The sequence below is a fragment of the Syzygium oleosum genome, unplaced genomic scaffold (assembly GCF_021117445.2).
Source record: "Syzygium oleosum isolate NSW1041296 unplaced genomic scaffold, Sole_v2.1 Sole_v2.10, whole genome shotgun sequence".
Lineage (NCBI taxonomy): Eukaryota > Viridiplantae > Streptophyta > Magnoliopsida > Myrtales > Myrtaceae > Syzygium > Syzygium oleosum.
This window is the reverse complement of record NW_026607494.1, coordinates 9,958,662-9,981,158: the sequence shown is the minus strand read 5'-3', so window position 1 is coordinate 9,981,158 and position 22,497 is coordinate 9,958,662. Positions and strand designations below refer to the sequence as shown.

The window sequence follows — 22,497 nt, the reverse complement described above, 5'->3', positions numbered from 1 at the left end:
ACCTGATTTGAGGTATGCACATTCTCACCTAATTAAGACCTGCCTGAAAAGGCCTACATAATTGCAAGAACATGCATGCTCACTTAATTAGTCCCCTGTTCTTATTGATCTGTCCAATTGGGCCTTAATAGCTGGAGATCAGTTCAATCTCGGACTTCGTTACGGGCTAGGCTATTAGTGGCAAACGTAACCCAATGACCCTGAACAAAACTGGCGACATCCAAGCATGAGAGGTTGCCGCATAAGATTTTGCTCTGAAAATTGAGTGATCAACACAGCTGATGCCCACTATCGCGGCCACTGGGGTCGCGCCAGGTGAGTAACCTTCATCAGAGTGAATCGACAGAGGTCACGAGACTCACGTCCTTCATAGGGACCGGTTGCAAGCCCATGCAAAGAGAGAGACGGAGGTGCAGCGAACAACTCCAGCGAGTGAGAGGTTAATGTTGCCGGCAGATCGAGGTGCGACGGCAAGGGTTCATGACGGCAACGGGCGGGCGAGAGATCTGCCACGCGGCCTGGTCGGTTGGGGAAGAACAAAAACCACGGAAAAGGAAAAAGAAACATCTCGATCACTGAGTGTTCCATGGCTGGGATGTGAGTTCTCCTAAACACCTAAAATTTCTGCCATTCAGACAATTGAATATGTAAACAACTTTTTTTCTTTTTGTGCAGTTAGTACTCTTTTTAAAAAGAACAGTGTGAATTTTTATGCACTTAGCAACGTATAAAAATTGTGTCTAGGTACCCACCCATGGGTAGCTCAGTTGATTAGGGCGTACTTGGGATTGTGTGGTTAGGCGCACTGGTCCCAAGTTCGATTCCCCAGCTAAGCACTTGTGATTTAAATGGGGGGGCCATGGCGGTGGGTTGCTGTGCTAGTCTCCCCCGATGAATAGTCGAGGTGCGCGCAAGCTGGCCCGGACACCTTGGTTACCAAAAAAAAAAAAAAAAATTTGTGTCTAGGTGAAGTTACAAGAGCAAAGGTAAATAACTATACGCCTTTCAATGGTAATATTGAAAAATAATTGGTAACTTTTCCGTGACGAAAAGTAAATAACTATACATCTTTCAGGCGTATCAACCAGCGTGTTATACACATCTGCTTTAGTGTACTCATTCTTGATTGTATGAATACGTCCACCGGTTTCATTATTTTTCTTCCCCCGAGAGGCAACTGCAACATCAAGAGACTCAAAAAGCTTAATGAACAGTCAGGTTTGTAATCACTGTATAAAACAAATCTGCACATCTAAACACTTGTCATCAGGTGATCTTGGCTGGATTTTGCACATGGCTTTGTCCATCACGTTCATAATGAACAGCAAGCAGTAAGACGTGCAGATTTCAAAGTACTAGGATGCCTGAAGTTCTAGTTAAGAAATGCCCAACAAAAGTGAGTGCAGAAGATATGCAGTACTAATTAACTTGCATTAAACAAGAACTTCCTTCTTTTTTTTTTGGTAAAGACAAGAACTTCCTTCTTTATGAATTCTCTCTATGAGAATTGCCGAATGCATTCGAAGAACAGCTGCCCGTCAAATTTATTGATATCCACAGTAAACCAAGAGCTGTTCAGTTACTAAGCTTAGCTTTAACACAGAAGTAAGCCCTACTGACCACCCACAAGAGGACATGATTCTACAATTTCGTCTACTATACCATTTCGTGGTACAGCTTTTAATGCAACAGGCCATTCATACAGAAGAGGGATAATTTCAGATCTTCTCCATCTTCAGTTGTACCCCGTGTTCAGGCTCGAAAAACAGCTTATACGTCACAGAGTGTTTGTATTCTGGGGATAAAGAGAAAATGAACTTAGACAGCACGAGAGACAGAACTATCTTTAATTCTGTTATTGCAAAATTCTGGCCAACACAAGTACGTATCCCCGTCCCAAAAGGCACGAACAGATTCGGAAGCTTGCACGCCGAGGAAATGCCATTCGCAAACCTTTCTGGATGGAACTCGTGGGCATTGTCGCCCCAGTTGGCCGGATCCTGATGCAGCAGTGAGGAGGGGAGCCAGATGTTGACACCTTTCGGAATTGCAAAGTCCCCAAACTTCATTTCCTCGGACGTTTCTCTCGTCAAGAATGGTCCAGGAGAATATAGGCGCAATGTTTCGTAAATCACCATAGTTAACTGCACATGGAGAGAAAACAGCTGATAGGCGAGTAGTCCCATACTTGGATTATTTTTAAGGCTACATGCGGCTACTATATTCACATAAAGCTTCCATGTCAATTCAAAGACTAAGATTCTACCGAGGAAGCTCACTCCATAAACGATCCCTGGCTTCAGTTCGTCAATTTCACGTAAAATATCTCCTAAGAAGGGTCGGCTTGAATGTATGTGCCAGAACAAATAAATAAATAATTGATAGATTGATTGAGCCAGAGAAGAATGTGAAATACGAAGTTTGGGGCTAGAAATCAGATACTGCCCTGACTAACCCATGTCTGCCATTGCCCAGTGCGCATTTTCTTAGGTATGCGAATCACATGCATAATAGGCAAAAGAAAATCTAGAAGTACCAATTTCATTTTGTGCAGCTTATCCATATTCGGAGCTTGATTTGCAAGGATCTCCACCACCTCGGCACGCACGCGCTCCTGCCACTCAGGATGGTGTGCTAAAAGCACTAAAGCGAAGGTAGCGGCAGTGGCAGTAGTTTCATGTCCCGCCAAGAACATAGCCTTGCAATTATCTACGATGACGCTCGATCCACGACCGAAATTGTTAATTAAGGCCTGTAAGAAGCTCGGCTCGTCGGCGTTGTAATCATCGTCCATCAGCTTCAGAATAGATCGGTCAACTTCTTTTCCTATTCTCCAAGTGTCACGGGCAGTCTTTGTAGGAATATGCCTGTACCCATAATATTGAAGACATCAAAAACCAGCAAGATTGATATGAAATTATTTTGTCATGGAAGCATAATATAAGTGGGTTTAGGTTTCTTGAAAATTATCAGAAGGAACTTTTGCTACATATGTAACACAGCATATGAAACAGTAGCTGACAAAAGGTAAACATCTGGAATCATGTCAGCCTCCTTATATTGTCTGAATGAACGCTTGAATTTATCAGTCGCAACATGCAATAGAAAGCAAACTTTAACAAAACCATCGCCCCTATTAGAATCTGTTAACGCTGAACGAGGCGCCCTCACCTTACCCCGGGAAGACCAACAAAAGCATGCTGCTTGCTTAGCAAATCCTGAAGCGCTAACATCTTGGAAAAAATCTCATTGCCTATAACATAATTGCTGCCAAAACAAGCTTTTGATATCATTTCAGCAGAGAGGCTTTTTAAATCCTCGTCGATCCGTACTGAAGCAACTCCCCCCGCTTCCTCCATTTGAGATTCCCATTTTTCCAACACGGAGACGACAGATTCAACCATCATGTCCACCATTCCCTATGTAAAACAGAACAAGTAACATATAGATAGCTATTCTGTCAAAAATTAATTGCTTCGCGTGCAAGAACAAAGACAGCTCAAGCAAGAACTGTGCCGCTGTGAACTTGATAGAACCTGCCTAGCTAATTCCCACCTTTATTTTGTCACTGAAAAATTCGGGCGCAATGACTTTCCTCTGGAGCGCCCAGGATTTTCCTTTCGAAGTGACGAGGCTGTCATAACCCAACACAATTCCCCTGTTTTTTTTCACATATGCGGACCTTCCGAATTCAGCAGACTTGCATTGACAGAACTCTCTCGCTACATCAAAGTCGCATATGCATACGATCACTATGTTCCCCTGTGTGAATGCAAACACCAGACCTGCAATAACCGTAGCGCTCTCAGCAGGCAAAGATGATCTTCCTAAGCTACATATGCTTGTTTCACAATAGAAATAGTTGGTACATGTTACAGACATATCTAGTGAAAACTCCTAAACAAAAAGATGTGAACATTGACTGAAGTAGAAGAAAATATATTTACCATAGTCGGCTCTCCACTTCTCTATGTGGGGAAATAGGCGGGACATGTAATCATGCGAAACACGATTGCCGATGCTTTGTTGATCCTTGGTGGCTTGCATCTCCATTCGAATCTTCTTAATATCAGGGATGTTGCCAAAGAAAAAGGACGGCACAGGGCCATTGATTCCCTGATGCTGAAGCTTCTTTCTGAGCCGCAGCGGCTTCCACCAGAAGAGATTGTAGAGGTACAAGAACAAGCAAGTTGAGCCCACAATAACGAGAGAGAAAAAGACTCCTAAAGGCATAGTCACTGTTGTCTAAACTGTTGTACCAGTAGCTCTTGCTTGTTTCTTCTTAAATGAATCAAAATAGGTATCACAGGCTTCTTCTTTTTTCTTTTTAGCAGCTCGAAAATATGGCAAGCTGCAAATGGAAAACGAACAAGTGTGCTGCTGTTCCTCACTCGTAGATTCCTTTCTGCTAAAGGACAAGTACAATGTCCACAAACAATAGACTGATGAAGGTTGGCCTCTTTGTATAAACAACGCAAGAAGCCATAAAAAATTTAGTCAACTGTGATATCTGATTGGACTTGGGGGGAAAGAATCTGATTGCCAATTTGTTTGTTGTGCCTCTTTTAACTTATTTACATAGTTGGTACCTCTTATTGGTGCATTTTAATAGGATTATTCATTGGAGAGATCAACAAATTTTACCCTAAAGGACATCTAAAGGACGGCTGCAGCGGATCAATCGGATCAAGCTAAAATTAATATGGAACTGCTTGGGAGAGGTATCTGATTGGACTTGGGGGGAAAGAATCTGATTGCCAATTTGTTTGCTGTGCCTCTTTTAACTTATTTACATAGTTGGTACCTGTTCTTGGTACATTTTAATAGGATTATTCATTGGAGAGATCAACAAATTTTACCCTAAAGGATATCTAAAGGACGGCTGCACCGGATCGATCGGATCAAGCTAAAATTAATATGGAACTGCTTGGGAGAATGACATCCGAGAGGCTGTTTCTTTTTTCAGTACAACAGCATTCCAAGTTCAGATAGAGTCCAGATATATGAACAGCTCTAGAATTGAAATATGATAAAGAATTCTCTCTTTAAAACAGCACACAGAAATCTTCAGTGATGAATTCGGAACAAGACTAGGCCTGCAAAAATTCACCTAACCGCCAGACCAAGGACTCACTGACCTAGGGTGATGCTGCGTCTCGAGTGACCGAAGTTAGAATCCTGATGCACCTCCATAGCAAATTAAGGCTCAAAATCGTTAGAATAATAACTACCATCCACAATTCTTGAAGAGAAACCGGACAGTCTAATGTTTCCCATTCAGAGAAAAAAGAACCATGCGCCACCTCGATTGCATAGTCCGTAGTAGAAGTATACCCAAGGATGGGTACACGTTACCAGTGGGGGCCGCCCAACTTAGACAATGAAATGCTAACAATACTCTAAAATGACAAGTACAGGCAATGATGAACACAGAAACATATGGTCATAGCCTGAGCATGCGTCATATCAAGTTTCTCTGTTTCCCATGTTCATAAATTGAACAATAAAGTTAACTCCGATTGAAGTTCCAAGAAGAGATCAGACATGTACAACAATTTTGGCATCCCTTACATCAAAACAATCGAGGAAACCTTGCACGTAATTCTGGCCTTCTTTATTTAAACGCGATGAAAAGCACACACCGACTATCACAGTGATTTTTGAGCTAGTGATTGGAACTAGAAATTTTTAGGCAGGCCATCCCCTCTGTGAAACTCTAGAAAAATGGACATTCCAGCTATCAAGGACAGCATTTAAATCCGTGGACTGCCACTTTCCTCCAACCTCTGAATGACACTCGCCCCATAATCACCCTCAAAGCCCATGCTCACTAGCTTTGAGATCAACTCGTTGTAGGAATGGTTTCGAACAAACTGCGAGTGTGACTAGGGTTCTAAACCACCAAATTACCACCTGGGCCTGGATGGGGATTCTGAACAGGGATTGCTCTCCATTGCCTCCACCAAACACAGGGGCAGCTAGGCTTCATTTGCGGCTTCCTGATGCTTTTGTTTGCCTCTTGCTCTCTCTTGTTGTTCTCAATGTTTTGCTGCTCTAAATTATATAGTCCCCTCCTCTCTCTCTCTCTCTCTCTCTCTCTCTCTCTCTCTCTCTCTCTCTCTCTCTCTCTCTCTCTCTCTGCAGACATGATATGATATGATCTTTTTTGTCTATGTTGTGATCAATAGTTCCAGCTGTGGTTCAATTCCGTAATAGAAACCACGTCGATCAGCATTGCCTTGATTATATAATTTCTTTCATTCATTGCACTTCAAATATCTCACTTCGATACCATTCCGCTCATTGGATTTCCTTTCTTTTGGTAAAACTAAAGTTTCTCACCAATCACATGCTACTTTGGCAGCTTAAGATTTTATCGGCACAGTACATTTGTCATCTGAAACTCTAATAGCAACAAGAAATTCTGCCAAAGGTGGTTCGGTTTCCTGTTTTCAAAAACTTACAAATTTCTTTCCTTCTAGATCTGCCAAAGCTGACGCAGCTAGGATTTCTTCAACTGGTAGGTTTTGATTTACACTCATGTCATCTGATTCGCTCAGGAAGCAGAGTTCCATTCTTGACAAACCATCGGTGTTTATCCTTTTCGCAGCAGACTGTTCTCCCAATTACACAACAGATGCTTGAGGGTTTTTGGGCTTCATCTCCATATAGGACTTAATGGGTAAGGTAAAATCTTCCCATGGCAAAGATTTTCAGATGTAGATAATGCATTCTATAAAAAGTATGAACCAGCCCTCTGGAGAGAATGTCAATCCTTCCTTTAGCAGAACCTTTATGTACAGAATGGATGTGATTTTCATTGGTTTACCAAATTTTATTCCAATCTTAGCCAAGATACTCGAATCTTGGCGTGCCGGTTGTCCGATTTCTAGAAGCCATGTGATTGGAAAATGATATGGGTTAGAGACATTTTAGTAGGTCAGACTTCTTGAATTGGAAACAGTTCATTGGGGGTGGCCAAAGACGACATTTTACAATCCCATCAAGTGCAGAAAGGTTGCATCACCGAAAGAAAGAAAAAGAACAGCCCCAAAAGTCAAATGTCTCATTCAAGAAAAGACATGACGCACCGGCCGTTGGCCATATTCCTTTACAGGAAGGGCACGCTACTAAGAAAAGCAAAATTGAAGCTGGGCGTCGTCTATGATAATCCCACCTTTTATTTTCATTTCGATATTAAAGAAAATATGGTTTTATATATTTGAAGGAATGCTAGCATGTTTCACAATGTCCATTCATCGAAAGAATCTCAACTTACTATACATAGTTCCGAAGGAAAATTCGACGATGTTTCCTAATTTTCCTAAATTCACATGGTCACGAAGTCTCGACATTCCAGTGGGGCATCATCGCGTGCACTTGCCCGTGTACAATGTGAAAGGATGCAAGGCTTCACGTGATAAGAATTGAATAATGTCTAAAGAGCTGGGGGTCCATGAGATTTACATGTCAATGCGAGCGATCATTCTGTCAAAAGATTAGTGGCACGTCTTTATCCCTTTTCCTCCTATTGCCAAAGATAAAGAGCATGAAAAAGAGATATATGGGGAGGAAGATCCACGGAATCGTCAGCTTAGCCTTTGGGAAAACTTTTTCCCCAGCCATAAGTAACTTGTCACTATGATCGAACATGTTGCGGTACAGCTTCGAGATATAAAGCAAAGATTCAAGGGATGGCCGTCGATGCCGGCCTCTCTACCTAAAGTGAGAAATAAAGCATAGGCAGAGGACAAATGTATTTCATGTCTTTCACACAGGTGCTACTTTCTCGAACTCGTCGATGATGTCGATTAGGGGTTGCAAAAGTTTGGACCTTGAACTCCTTTCCCGAAGGTAAATCCGAGTTTTCTTAAGAGGATCTCATGATCCAGTTAGTCCTAAAACATCTAAGCATATGCATGGGAATGACATCGTATGCCCGGGATACTAAAGCCCCTGTTGTCATGCTATGCTTCACCCGAACATCAGTAAAACACAGAAAAAAAACACTATAGACGCTTGATGAAAGAAACATATTTCGGCAAAGCCCGACATAGGATGGCTAATGTATGAGAGGAATCATGCGGCATGGCGATCAACGAATCCCCAAGTATTTCATCACGACGCGCCACGCGCGCATATCGAACCTGCCTATAGGCACAGGCACGAACTAAATAAAAAATAAATAAACTCATTTCGACACTGCTATTCGAACTGGCAGGACCCTCAAGACTTACCTAATAGAGCCAACAAGAAGAACCGAAGGAATCTCTCCTAGTGCAATTAAATCCTGAGCCATGAATAGACACTTTTACCATAACAACACAGCTTGGGACAGAACAGAGAGGGAATAATCATGTCTCATTAGATACAACATCAGTACCTTCGCAGATCAGTACAATGAAAACTAAACAGAGCAAGCTGTAATAATATGAATTTTTCTAAAATTTCTCGTTATTTTCCTTAAAAAGGAAGTATTTAGTAGACTACAGGACAGCCCAGAAAACCTTTTTGCCTTCTGCTGCAAGAACAAATCCCCAAAAACATTCGCGATTTTTGTCCCTTAATAAAGAAAGCTCCTTGTCGATCCCTCAGACAAATCCCACACGAACCCAGAAGAGAAGGAACCCGAAGAGAGAGGAAAAACCGAAGCTTTCGTCGCGGCTCCCCTTCCTCCCGCCGGAAGAGCCGCGGCGGCACAACTCCGGCGGCACCATCATCTGTGAGCGGTGACCAGTGTCTCGATGAACCTCAGCCCGTCGAACCTCGGGGCGAACTTGTCCCCGGAAGAGGCGGGCTTCGCCTTCGCGCCGTCTTCTCGATCTCTCCTCTCGCCGTCGCCGCCCTGAGAAAACCCCCCAAGCAAAGCACGGAATTCAGCGAATCGCCGCAATCGGGAACTCGCGGGAGTCAATGATCGCACCGAGGGTAAAGAGGCTCAATACCTGGCGAGAGAATTGGAAGCTCGAGCAGCTGCAGTTGAAGTTCGTGGACGACGAAGACGACGACGAAGACGAAGACGAAGACGAAGAAGAAGAAGCTTTGATCGCAGTGGCCGCAGCGACCGAGGCCGCGAAGACTCCAGATTTCTTCATCGTTTCGGAGGAAGGAAGGTTTCGTAAGGGGGCCGAGAAAATTCGGACTGTCGAGAGAAAATCGGAGAGAAAGTGGCGAGAAAATTTTTTCTTCTGTGGGGGAAGACGTCGGCACGCGGGCCAGATATTTATAAGGGGGGGGAGCTCCGGCGACGGGTAATCCCGGCGTGCGAGATTACCATTTTGCCCCCCCCCCCCCCCCCCCCCCCCCGCGCTGTTTCGGTTTTGTGTTTTTCTCGGGTCTCTCGTCCAATGGGATTATTTTCTCCTGAGTTAGAAGGTCTCGATTTCCCGGCGAGTCAAAGTCAACGATCCCGCACGAGGGGTTGCTGGAGAAGAAGTGAGGACCCGATCAAAAGTTCCGAGCTCCAATAGGAAGTAAAGATCAAATCTCGTGGCGAAGAAAGAAGGATCGATTTTTGGAATATTTTCACCTCAGCGGCACGCCTAAATTGAAAGAGACTTTGTCTTTTCCTCTAAAAAAAAAATTCAAAATGTTATCTAAATTTCGAACAATCAGAGCGACGGTTATACGTGAATTTACATGTCGACATATGTGTATCATGGAAGTGTTCGGGTGTTTCGGGTAAAGAAAAAATCAAAATGGGTCGGATGTTAGATTTATGTTATGCATAAAGGAAAGGTTTCTCTGGACATGACCATTTGATTCCGACCGTGATTATTTTATTTAGTTTCGTTTGAATTTCAGTTGAGATATATCTCTTAGTCGAAAAACAAATCGCCAGTACCTCGATCTTGTTAAGCGTATTCTTACTAACCATAAAGAAATAATGACGGCGTAAACGCCATCTAGTAGTTATGAATCGGAGCAAGCTCATAATTTATTCACGGAGTCGGAGAAGAAACTGCTCGATTGATAGCATGGGCGGCACTCGTATCATCTCATGGTAAATCACGTTACCGGCCCACATCGTGCAGAATGAAAACTGCCGTATCATCGAGAAATCGCACGTCTTTCATCAGACGCGATCGAATAGGATATGAGCATGTCATTAAGCAGTATTCGAGATCTCGATTCAAATTAGCCCGATTGAAACATTCTCTTTTGGGCGGGGGGTTGTAACAAAGCTCCGTGAAGACAAAATCGGGTGCTCGAAGGGTTTCGGACAACCTTTTCAGCGGTCGATAAATAAATGACGTCTCGCGTGCTACGAGGAGGAGTGGGCAGTTACGTAACGAGGGAGGGGTATTTTCGTACCAAAAGAATGGCTATGCTCCGAAGTACTTCCGCGGCACGTCGATGCTGATTTTTTTCCAAGGGACGACTGGCTGAGAAGAGAAGCTTCAAGTCCTGTCCCCCAGCCACTTTGAACTACCACCACAGCCCAATCATCCGGCGACACGTGTATGGAAACGATGGGGCCACGTGAGCCGCGGTTGGTTTCACGCGTTAGCACTAGATGTTCGGAGAGAGAGAGAGAGAGAGTTGGAGATAAAAACGACAGACGTTTTTGGAGGTTCGTAGACGTCAATTTCCCAATTCGGCCCATCCCCGCCCCTGCCAATTCTGACATTCTCGTCGGCACGGTCATGCTCCGAAACGACCATATCTCCCACTTTTGCTCATTAGTCATTTCTAGCTTCTTCTTCTTCTTTTTTCTTTTTCTTTTTCTTTTTCTTTTTTTGTCTAATGTCGAAGGGAAGCCCGTCGTCGTGGATAGACGGATCCCGATCTATCGAACAACCTCCGGGCTAACCTGATAGATCGGGTGAGGTGCCAACCTACACGCGAGTGAATGGATGGATGATACATTAATATACTCGCTAAGGCCGTCAAATGGGTGGCTCGAGTGGGATTTGGGTTAGAAATGATCTGATCTAAATTGACGCATTTATATCCAACGGAAATTTAGTAATCCATGCATGATTCGTCACGTCCTTGACCCGACCATTTGCTAAAACATTTACGTGTTTAACCCAACCTATGAAAATCTTAATCCACCTAGTTAATTCGTTTTAAGCTCTTCGTGGGTATATGTTATTTGGATAAAATTGCTATTTCGACTGTAAGATGCTAAAGAATTATCTTTCAACATTGCATAGAATTTTCAATTTCTATATTGAGTCGCAACGAAGAATAAGAGAAAGTTAGTACTTGGTATTGAATTTATAAAATTACAGCAACAGATAATGCGGAGGAATTGAAATGACAAAGATATTGAAAAAGATAATTTACTCGGACCATGGATTGCAATGACAAAAACTAATATTAGAATATTACATAAAAATAACAATGTCAAATGTAACCATGGAAAGATATATTCTAATAACTAACAGATGAAACTTACAAAATTAATAACAATAAAAATAATGGGGAAAAAAGAAGCCGTCTTGATATTTTTAATAAAGGTGAAATTAGGCCATCTTGCGAGCGCACCAACACTTCTCTAAAATTAGAACGGTTCAAGAAGTCCATTATTTTCTCATGGAGAGTGAAGAAAAAGTCACAAAGTGGGTTGGGTTAGGTAAAATGTGAACCATTTTCTAGTCAGCAATCTCGAAGCACCGCCTTTTTTTCTTTTGGCGGTCTGTACAATACCGGATACCACGCATCACACGGGGGCATCTCGCGACACGACAGATGCGAGAACAGTACACAGAGACCCATTCAGGGCTCTTTTCCTAAGGACCAGCTCAACGAAAGTGGCTATGTGAAAGTGAACGAATCCCTTCCATGAATCAGAGCAAAAGTGGCATGCCATGCCATGCCACGGAATTGGAGGGGAATGAAAGATGAAGATGCTACAATAATGACAATGGAGATATAGAAAAGCGCCACTTCCAAAGGTCAAACATATGCACAGGAGAGCCCATAAAGGCAAAGGAAAGAATCCTATTGGCTCTCCACAAAGGGCAAAGTGCGGCTCAGTACTTATTCCTGAATTTTTAGTGGCGAAGTCACGCTTCGAAAGATGATCTTTCCTTCCTCCCCTCCATTTGATATTATGATATTCGATCATGGTTTGTTCCTCTGATGCAATTGCAAGCCATTGACTACGTCTATCGACCGCTCAATTTGATATCTGGGGATTTTCTTGCTTTTTGACCTTGACAAAAACATGACATAGGCAAGCTCCATAAGTCATGAGAATAGTTCAGACGTGTGGGAAACAACGACAAGGAATCTAGGAGGCAGCAACAAAACAAAAATATGTTATGCAATGAAGAACGAGGTGAAGGAAGATTTTTGTGGGAATAGTGTGATGACCTCCTACTTCTCTTTTCGAAAATCGAAACCATCCGTCTATTTTTATTTTCTTTCGGTTAGACCGTCCGTGTGATTTTCAGAAAGTTGCTCCATTCGTTTCTCGGTCAATCTTCTATTCTATCCGGCTGGTTTTTGCTGATATGGATTGTCGGGAAGCTGGGTTGGCGTCCGGGAAAGCTGAGTTGGCGATTGGGAAGCTTATGTGGATTAAATGAAATAGAAAAAATATATATAAGAAGCCATAATGAATAATTAAAAATGCACAAAATAACAGGAAAATAGTGAAATCAAAATTATTAGACAAAAAAAAAAACCCTAGCCTTGACTCTTGCTGCGTCTGAGCTTGAGCATCCATGGCCGCGACATGTCGAAGCTCTCGCGTAGCAAATTTTCAATGGCGATAACATCGCGTAGTATATTTTTACGGCGGTATTGACATCTCCACCAAATCCATCGTTAGAACGGTCCAAGGACGATTGGTGGCATTTTATGGAAAGTAGAGGGACATTTTTGGAAAACAAAAGTGAAATGATGATGATTTTGATTTTCGACGGGAATTATACGGGTAATATGATCCCTAATTTTGGGCAATTTCAGTTATGTGCTCTCGATTAGCCTAATACAAACGGTGCGCATATCTAGAGTCTTGTCCGAAAGCTATAAGATCGCGATTGTTTTTAAACTAATTTTGACGAAATTATTTGGCATAGGATGCTGTCGACGAACTTGTTTGGCATACTCTTTTGTTTTTTTTGATAATCGAGGTGTCCGCGCGGCCGGCGAGTTAGGGCTCAAACCAGCGGTGATGCCCGACTAGTCCTCGAGGGGGGCTAGCGCAGCATCCCACCGCCACGACCCTCCACTTAAATCACCGATGGGCGAGTTTGAACTCAGGACCTCTCGTGAAAGGAACTGAGCGCAAACCAACGCGGCCACCGATGAGTGGGTTGTTTGGCATACTCTTTGTTGGCTCATCTAACAAAATTGCTTGTGTTGGCAAGCTTGTCCCCTTGTAGATGGACGACCAAAGAAGTTAACTAAGAAATTCAATGACGGCTGATAAAGAAAGCAAAGCAGAGCAGCGTCCGTTTGGACGAGCTCCGGCGAACAAAATCCGAAACGGCTAGTCATGATCGCTAGGTTACTTTGCGAATCTGAGGATTGATCGCGCCGTCCTCGAGCAACCACGGCGAGGTAATTTCCCCCACAGCTAGGAGTCGAGAGTTGGTCAAGAGGGTCGATCCTCAATACCTCATCGGTTATGCAGGTACGAGATTGATCGCTAATGACTGAAAAAGACGGAGCTTGTAGCATGTCGCGAGCCACCCGATGCACCCATAATGAATCATGTGAAGGACTAGAAGAGCCCAAAGCCTTCTATGATCAGTTCCATAGAAATGCTTTCCTGGTATTGATTCCTGTTCAAGCATGAACGTTTAGGACTGACTGGTGCATTAGGAAGCCCTCTGTTTCATCCCAACATGATTTGTGTAGTAGACAGAAAAGTACAGAGGCCATTAGGCAAGAAGTATCATAGGATTTGCCTACCAATATGAGCCACATTTAATTACTTAAAAAAGGTTAGAAGTGACAGCACATGTAAGAGAAGCATGAGCTCGTGCGAGAAAAATGGAAATCCTCTGGGGATTCCAACGAGTGTGGACAAGGACAAGCATGTGATATGACTTGGAATGGAATGACAGGCATGTGGAGTTGATTTTGCAAGAGGCAAAGAAAAGTCCCATTTCAGAAAGTATAAACTCTATCCGGAACCTCCCACCATTCCCTATCATGGAGCCAAAAAAAAAGGTGCAGATAGTGACACAACGATCCACTTCCCACAGGTCAAGGCAAAGGAAAATGATAGAATGACTTTCGGCGGAGAAGAGCCATATGCCAAGAAACAGCAGAAAAAAGTTGTGGCACTAGGTTCCTATTCAAAGTGAGGAAAAGGAACGACAAACAATGCCAATATAGTTACAGCACAAACATTATACAGTCGAGCTTGTCATATGGATAAGTGTCTCGGACAAGATCCTGCTCATAGCACCTTTCTTTTTTCAGAAGATGACCAGTAGAAGAAAATTTAACCCAAAATACAATGGCTTCTTACGGCCATCCTAGACACCTTGAAATGGGCACGACCAACAGGAGTCCGCATATGATCTGATTTTCCGACTTTGGTTTTGAGTACAAACAATGGTTGCCAGGATCGGCACCTCAAAACTGTGGAATTCCGAAGAGAAGTATATAAAGGTAACAAGGAAGCAACCAATATCCGCTACTACATACAACAATAAAAGAACCTTTCTTTTGAGCACTTTGGCATTCCATGAAGCGTCTTCTTCAGCAAGAAAAATGCGCAACTTGACACAAGCTGCTAATGTGCATTCACTCGCGTGTGAGCATACTGAAAGTGTTTCCCCACCCCATTATAAGCGGGCATCATAACATTATTCTTAACCATGATGGCAGAAGTTCATAGCCGCAGCAAGTAAAGGAATAGGTTGAACAGAAGCATTAAGTGGGTACTGCAGGGCCCCTGTTAATTTATTCTTATTTCTATCAATGTCATTGGAACAATTTTGACTCTCTTAAAAGGTGCATCTCATACAAAAATGTCACCACCGGGCCAATTCTTGCTTACCCATTAGATGAACGCTAACCACAGACTAAATTCAGCAGAGGTTAACTTGATTGGAATCTTGTGGAGACGAGGCACAAGCATTTGAAACAGTAAGGATTGAGGCAGCTGCCTGAAAAATCCATGTCAAGCCTTGAAATCGTTTATTTCACAGCAGATAAAACTCCAAGCCCAGTTCTACAGCAACACTAACAACAGAGAAACAAACTTTTCAGTAGCAGCCGACCATAGTCATCCCTGCCAAGAAAAGAAGAACTATCAAGTTCCATTTAAGCTGCAATCCCATCTCACTTATGCCTTGAAAAATCATGGAAAAACAAAAATGGGCAGTAATAAAAGGCCAACTTAAAAGCACAAAGCGCCAGCATTTTGGCATTTGGAAAGCAAAAAATTGTAGAAATCCTTATCCCATCATTTAAAGAAGCTGTTCTTTCTGCGACATGCTACAATTAAGATGACAGATATCGGAAATTCAATGATACCAAACAGAAAAAAAGAAGGATCACGTTGACTTTCAATCCGATTATCGAAAGAAGATAAGGATCTTCTATAAAGGTGATTCAAGTCTTAGCTCATATGAAGGCATTAGAACTTTTACCAGGCAGAAAAGCAAAGTCAAAAGAAACCATCTGTAGAAATCACAAACTTGGCAAGGGAGGTGTAGAACAGCCATGTAACCATAAGGAAAGGGCACACCACAACCTATGTTTCCTCAAACAGCTACAAGAAAAGTCATTGCTATAAGGGGGCCAGTAGCCTTTGTTTTTGGGTGAACTGATAGCAATTTTCACTCTCCCAATTGTGAGATGCATGTCGCTGTACCAGGCATTTTGCGGATGAAAGTCCAATGAGAAACGTCAAAACAACTCAATGACCTTGTGGACCAACTAAGTTACCATACCAGGCGCTTACAAGCACTCAAAGATACAGAAAATCGAACATGTATGGCGCTCAGCTCTCCTACAGGACAAACCTCTACGTTTATTGAACCACTAAGCCAGCATCTCGTGTTTGTGCCACCATCCTCATACATGAACCGATCATTGGAGACATCTTCTCAGTAAATGGCGATGTCTACATGTCATGGTAGGATTTCTCCCATACCCATGTGAGCTGAAAAGTGAAGTTATGTGGATCAAGGTAAGTGTCAGAGATGCATAAGGGTTGACACGACCGATTTATGAGAGTGGTGACAATGTGTATGTATTAGAAATTTAAGGATGGGATGATTATCATCTTAAAAGAATCTCTGAAGGCAGAGTTGTCCTCCCACGCGCAAAATGGCCGAGAACTGATGCGGCTCTCCTGATGATGGGCACGGCGGGCCGAAACCAGCTACTATGCCTAAGTGATCTATATGTCTCACTTGACAGACTGGATACACGAGCTAAAGTGGGCAGGGTGCGATCATTGATAAGGATGCAATTTGCCAAACTGTCCTTGCGAAAGATTTGTCGAGGGAAGGTCAGCTTGGTGTTCGTGCTCATCGGTCTTGCATGGGCTTGTCTTCAGCAAGGAAAGTTGTGGCTCGTGACAACTGGTATAAGAGCATGTTTCCCAAACTATATGGGCGAATGCCAAGAAGAGATTTGTTGCAACGTTTTGCAATAAGAAGAGAAAACCTCCATAGGTTGCTAAGATCAAGAGAAGCCTAGTACGAGAAAGAAAGTGTTTGCTAAGGAAGCGTAGTTCGCTCCTAATGCCACACTCGTCAAGGAGAGCACAAGTGACTGGAGAATCACGAATAGCTTTGATCGGAGGCAGCAACTGATGGAGTGGAGTCATCTACGAGCGTTTGCCACTAATGTCAGTCCCAAGAGAGCGGCAGTAATTGTTGAAGAACACAAGCAAGTGACAGTATAGCCTACAGCGAGGGTGTTGCGGAAATTGGGTAGGGAAAGTATCGCACTCCGACTTCTCCCATTCCCATGCAGACTGAAAAGTGGAGCTTTGTAGCGTTAGGGCGAAGTGAGATGCAGAATGGTTTATACATCTAGTTCGCAGACGTGGCGTTAAAATGTCCATGTAGGAACCTAGAGATGGGATATAATTATCATCTTTGAGGGTCTTTGAAAACGTAGTTGGCCTCCTATACGCAAACTAGTCATAAGCTAATGCTGCTCTCCTAATGACGGCCACGGCAAATCGAAACCAGTTGTTATGCTGAAAAAATCTGTATGTCTCACTCGAGGTCTACTGAGGGAAGGTTAGCATGGCGTTCCGACTCATCAGGCGCCACACATCTCCCCCCCCTTCCTTGCTATGCGATCGACCTTCTCTTCTCGGTCTCAAATCTTGCAGTTGAGTAAACGAATGCATACACTCTACTCTAACACAAACTATCAATGACTTCATTACTGCCACTAAAACATGATGCACATATTGACTGCACAAATAGCTTCACCGACAATTTAGAAAGAGCAAACAATGAAGAAAATATCTCGGTTGGCATTTGCTGCGATGGAGGGAAGTGAATCACACCCTGAAAATTCAAGTTACCACCTACAGAGAGAGAGAGTGAGTGATCATCACCTTCACGATCGAGAAGCCTTCATCGAATCGACGAACCCGCTGCTGAGAAGCCTCTCCACGTACTTCCCCAGTATGTCCACCTCCAAATTCACCTTCTGCCCAACTCTCTTCATGGGGATGACCACCTTCTGCTGCGTATACGCCACCAGCATGAAATTGAAGCAACCCTCCCCATCGAACACGTCCACCACCGTCAGGCTCGCCCCGTCGACGGCGATGAACCCCTTGGGCACCACGTACCGCAGCAGCTCCTTCCCCGCCCTCACCTTCACCCACAGCGAGTCGGCCTCCGGCTCCATCGACACGATCTCCCCGGTCCCGTCCACGTGGCCCTGCACGAAGTGCCCGCCCATTCGGCTCGTCGGCTGCACCGCCCGCTCCAGGTTCACCATCGACCCCGCCCCGAGCTCGACCAGGGACGTCCTCCGCAGCGTCTCCGGGGACAGCCCGACCGCGAACCCGGCGGCGTCGAACTCGGTGACGGTGAGGCACGCCCCGTTGACGGCGATGCTGTCGCCGAGGCTGACGCCCTCAAGGACGGCCTTCGCGCCGATCCTCATGACGAAACCGCCGTCGGCCTGGCCCAGCTGCTCGACGCGGCCCATTTCCTCGACGATTCCAGTGAAGAGGCATCGGACTTGGGGGTTCCGGCGGGGCCTCAGGAACGGCTTAGGGTTTCGGCCGGAGAGGGAGAGGGAGAAGAAGGACGATTTGGGAATGGCGGCGTGAGCGAAGCGGGATTTGAGCGATGTGGCGCGAGGTGGGAAGAGCGGGAGAGATGGACGGAGCTTTGGGGTTTCGGCGAGTGGAGGAGCGAGGGAGTGAGCGAGCGCCATTTTTCTCGGGAAAATTTTCAGATTCGAGAAACCGTCGGGAAAGTTGGGGGGAGGAAAACGGAAGTTGAAGCTCCAGCACGTGAGCGGCACGTGCATTCGTGTTCTTTCTTAGGACTCCATAGGATAAAACTTAAAAGGGAGGAAATTAATGGCATAAATGGTCTCTAAACTTTGATTCGACGTGTAATGTGATATCTGAACTATTAATTTTTTCAATATAGTCCCAACTTTAGCCCAATGTGCAATATCGTCCCTGAACTTTTGATTTGTTCAATGTGATCCATGGACTTTTGGTAAATGTTCAATTTAATCCCTAAATTATATGAAAATGTTTAGTATTGTTCCCAAATTTAAATTAATGGAAGGACAAGATTGAACATTTTTATATAGTTCGGGGACTATATTGAACATGTTCCAAAAGTCTATAGACCACATTGAACAAATTAAAAGTTTTTGGACCACATTACATATTGAGCTAAAGTTTAAGAACCACATTACACATTGGGCCAAAGCTCATGGACGATTTGTGCCGTTATCCCTAAAAAAAGATAATTGAACTTTGAATCAATATATAATATAATCCCTAAACTATTAAATTTTTCAATGTGGTCCCCTGAACTTTTTGTTTAATATAGTCTCTGAGCCTGTGGTACATATTCAATCCATGAATTATATAAAAATGTTCAATATTTTCATTCCATTTATTCAAGTTCAGGGACAACATTAAACATTTTCATATAGTTTAGAAACTAAATTAAACATATACCAAATGCTCAGGAACCACATTGAACAATTCAAAAGTTTAGATACGACATTGCAAATTAGGTTAAAGTTTAGGAATCATATTGAACAAATTAAAAGTTCAAGGACCACATAATAGATTGAGCCCAAATTCATGGACTATTTGTGTCATCTTCCTAAAAAAAGGGGGGGAGGGGGACCGGTCTCATTTTTAATTGTAATTTTCCTGGACTTGTCAGAATTAATCAATACCTACAACGATTGTATCTACATGTAATATCGTTATGTGGTTCATAACTCGGCTGCACTTGTAATTAGTAATTTTCTTATATAGACGGTCGCATTTAATAATTAACCAATAGTGCAATAAAATGCCTTAAATTTACGTAAATGATCGTGCCTATTCTATACTTAGTAATAATCCTCGATAATTGCAATTTTCCCATTAAGCCTTTGTAAATGACAAGTTAGTTAGCTTCCACATGAAATAATTTACGTCCAAATTTTGTTAGGTAAATATCAAGTGTTCGTGACTTTTCATGAAAAAAAAAACAATCTGAATATATGGTGAATCTATATTTTTCCTATTCGAAGTAGTTAGTAACTTAGGTTGAACATAACCTGTCAATCAACGAGTAATTATCTTCATATGGCGTACTTTTCTTCAAATATTAATAGCATGGACGATTCTACCATCAGTAATTATCCTCGATCGTCCGTAAGTCGCTATCTTTTTAAAATTACATGACGGTTGGTTTTTTCTTTCGTTTTTCATTTTGATCAAACGATCCACGTTGCATACGAATCGATCCGTAAATTGCTAGATTGGACCATAGTATTTCCCCCACTCAATAGCAAATTCGAATGCTGAGAACTTGTCCTTGTCTCTCCCTAGATAACAAAGCAAATCCTCTCTGTCATTCCAACCTCAAACTTGTGTTTTTGCCCAAAGGGCCACGTACGATGGAGTTGAATTGTAACTTCATGCAACACGCGATGTCTCCTTCAAGCCTCAACCAAAGAGGCCTTCTCTGCTGCTGAAAACCATGAATTCTGGCCATCTAAATCGAGAGAAAGGTAACGTGGGGGACAAAGGTCCAGATAGCCAATGAAATGTTGGGAGAAAGGAGAGCATTTGGGTGTATGTTTGGGGTGACAGGTGAGCATATCCAACCAAACCCAACGAAGAACAAGTCATACTGAAAGCGAAAGCGAACCATCCCTCATCTTCCCCTTCCTAACATCCTGCTAATCTCACGCACTCGCTTGTCTCCACAGAGATTAAAAGCTCAAGTATCACCCCCAGAGAGGAACGTGCTGTCGTGAGCCCGACCGGCGAAAGAGCGAAAGACTGATTTTGCTGCGGGATCCATGGCCAAGGTCAGGAGGCTATTTGGCCTCGTGCTGAGGCTACTCGCCTTCGGAGCGACCGCGTCGGCGGCTATCGTGATGGGGACGAGCCGCCAGAGAGCCAGTGTCTTCTCGATATCTTTCGAAGCCAAGTACAGCGACATTCCGTCCTTCAAGTGAGTCTGCTTCGTCGAGTCGTGCGTCGTTAGTTCCCTTTCGGGTTTACTTCATGCTTGCCTTCTTAGTTGCCGTCACGAAGAGCTTTTGATGTAGGTACTTTCTGATTGCCAATGCCATCGTTAGCGTCTACAGCTTTCTGGTCATCTTTCTTCCGGCGGAGACCTTGCTTTGGAGACTAGTTGCTGCATTCGATTTGGTAAGCTCGAAAACCTTGGCAACAAAAAAACGACGATGGTTTAGTGTTTTTGGCGATGCACGCGGCCCACGGCTGAGGCCGTCCATTGAGCTGGTCCCGAAGGGGTATTGCAATCCCAGGACTCATCGGTTAATTTACTGATCTTTCTTTTAACTGAGCCTTCATTGCTCAATCAACGTGCGGGATGCCCACTCTGTTACAGGCTTCTCACTTCTTTTTGACTGATCTTTCTTCTCGTACTCTGGACCAGGCTGTCACCATGCTACTAACTTCGAGCATATCTGCGGCGTTGGCGGTTGCTCAAGTGGGCAAGGATGGAAACGCTCACGCAGGATGGCTACCAATCTGCGGCCAAGTCCCCACGTACTGCGACCACGTGACCGGAGCTCTAGGGGCCGGTTTCGCTGGGCTCATTTTGTACGTGATGATACTCCTTTATTCCTTACACACTGTCCTGTATCCTCTCCTAGTTTGAGGGATTTACACCCCAGCAGACGACTTTAGACTATGTATATGAAGTTTGAAGAATTTTTGCTTGGACTTTAATTTCCCAGCATCCTTTCCCGGCAATCTATAACGCTAGACTTACAAGGAACCCTATGAAGGATCAACCAGTGTGTTGCATATATCTGCTTTAGTGTACTTGCTCTTATTTGAATGAATACGTCCATCCATTCCACTATTTTTCTTCCCCTGAGAGACAAATGCAAAATCAAGAGACTCGAGAAGCTTGATGGACAATCGGGTTTGTGATTACTGTGTAGAGCAAATCTGCACATCTCGACACTTGTCACTTATCAGGTGATCTCGCCTAGATTTTGTACATGGCTTTGTCCATTACATTCATAATTAACAGTAGTAAGACTCGGGGAGTTCAAGGTAATAGGATTCCTAACGTTACTAGCGAAGAAATGTCCAACGTGAGTGAGTCAAGGAGATACGCAGCACAGCAGCATTAAACAAGAAGTTCTCCAGTTTTTACTGAATGCATTCAAAAGCAACCGCCCGTCAAATTTATTGATATCCCCTGGAAGCCAGGAGTTTTCTAGTCACTAAGCTTAGCTTTTACACTGAAGTAAAACCTACTGACCGGTGACCACTCGCAAGAGGACATGATGCTACAATTTCATCGGGAATACTTTTTCGCGGTACAGATTCCAGTGCAACAGACGAAACATTCATACACAATCTGGACAATTTCAGATCTTCTCCATCTTCAGTTGTACCCCGTGTTCTGGCTTACAGAACGGCTTATACGTCACCGAGCGTGTGTATTCAGGGGATAAAGAGAAACAGAACTTAGATAGCACAAGAAGAAAACAACTATCTTTAGTTCTGTCATCGTGAAATTCTGGCCGGCACAATTTCGTATCCCCGTCCCAAAAGGCATGAACAGATTTGGAAGCTTGCACGCTGAAGAAATGCCACTGCAAACCTTTCTGGATGGAACCTGTGGGCATTGTCGTTCCTGTTCCTGATGCAACAGCGAGATTGGAAGCCAGATGTTAACACCTTTCTGAATCACAAAACCCCCAAACTTCGTTTCCTCGAACGTTGATCTCGTCAAGAATGGTCCAAAAGGATATAGGCACAATGTTTCGTAAATCACCATATTTAACCGCACATCGAGAGAACACAGCTGATAGGCAAGCAGTCCTGTACTTAGATGGTTTCTATGCCTATAGGCTGAATGC

General features: G+C 43.6%; 4 protein-coding genes across 4 annotated transcripts; 1 reads left to right on the top strand and 3 right to left on the bottom strand.

Annotated features, from left to right (window-relative positions):
• Positions 1 to 1,519: 1,519 nt before the first annotated feature.
• On the bottom strand, positions 1,520 to 5,911 carry LOC115685539 (cytochrome P450 714C2-like). Its single transcript, XM_030610614.2, has 6 exons — positions 5,135 to 5,911; positions 3,948 to 4,457; positions 3,556 to 3,785; positions 3,172 to 3,419; positions 2,537 to 2,867; positions 1,520 to 2,144 (listed from the first exon to the last, which is right to left on the bottom strand). Exons 2-6 carry the CDS (start codon positions 4,231 to 4,233, stop codon positions 1,719 to 1,721), a joined length of 1,521 nt encoding a protein of 506 aa, XP_030466474.1. The 5' UTR covers positions 4,234 to 4,457; positions 5,135 to 5,911; the 3' UTR covers positions 1,520 to 1,718.
• A 2,431-nt stretch (positions 5,912 to 8,342) lies between these two features.
• LOC115685545 (uncharacterized) lies at positions 8,343 to 9,199 on the bottom strand. The gene is made up of 2 exons (XM_056315203.1): positions 8,946 to 9,199; positions 8,343 to 8,845 (listed from the first exon to the last, which is right to left on the bottom strand). Exons 1-2 carry the CDS (start codon positions 9,093 to 9,095, stop codon positions 8,717 to 8,719), a joined length of 279 nt encoding a protein of 92 aa, XP_056171178.1. The 5' UTR covers positions 9,096 to 9,199; the 3' UTR covers positions 8,343 to 8,716.
• Positions 9,200 to 14,831: 5,632 nt separating this feature from the next.
• LOC115685542 (riboflavin synthase-like) lies at positions 14,832 to 18,398 on the bottom strand. The gene is made up of 2 exons (XM_030610618.2): positions 17,501 to 18,398; positions 14,832 to 15,205 (listed from the first exon to the last, which is right to left on the bottom strand). The coding sequence occupies exon 1, from the start codon at positions 18,334 to 18,336 to the stop codon at positions 17,503 to 17,505; it is 834 nt and encodes a 277-aa protein (XP_030466478.1). The 5' UTR covers positions 18,337 to 18,398; the 3' UTR covers positions 14,832 to 15,205; positions 17,501 to 17,502.
• Positions 18,399 to 20,338: 1,940 nt separating this feature from the next.
• On the top strand, positions 20,339 to 21,485 carry LOC115685544 (CASP-like protein 1C1). The gene is made up of 3 exons (XM_030610620.2): positions 20,339 to 20,603; positions 20,701 to 20,803; positions 21,054 to 21,485. Exons 1-3 carry the CDS (start codon positions 20,449 to 20,451, stop codon positions 21,276 to 21,278), a joined length of 483 nt encoding a protein of 160 aa, XP_030466480.1. The 5' UTR covers positions 20,339 to 20,448; the 3' UTR covers positions 21,279 to 21,485.
• The last annotated feature ends 1,012 nt before the right edge of the window (positions 21,486 to 22,497 follow it).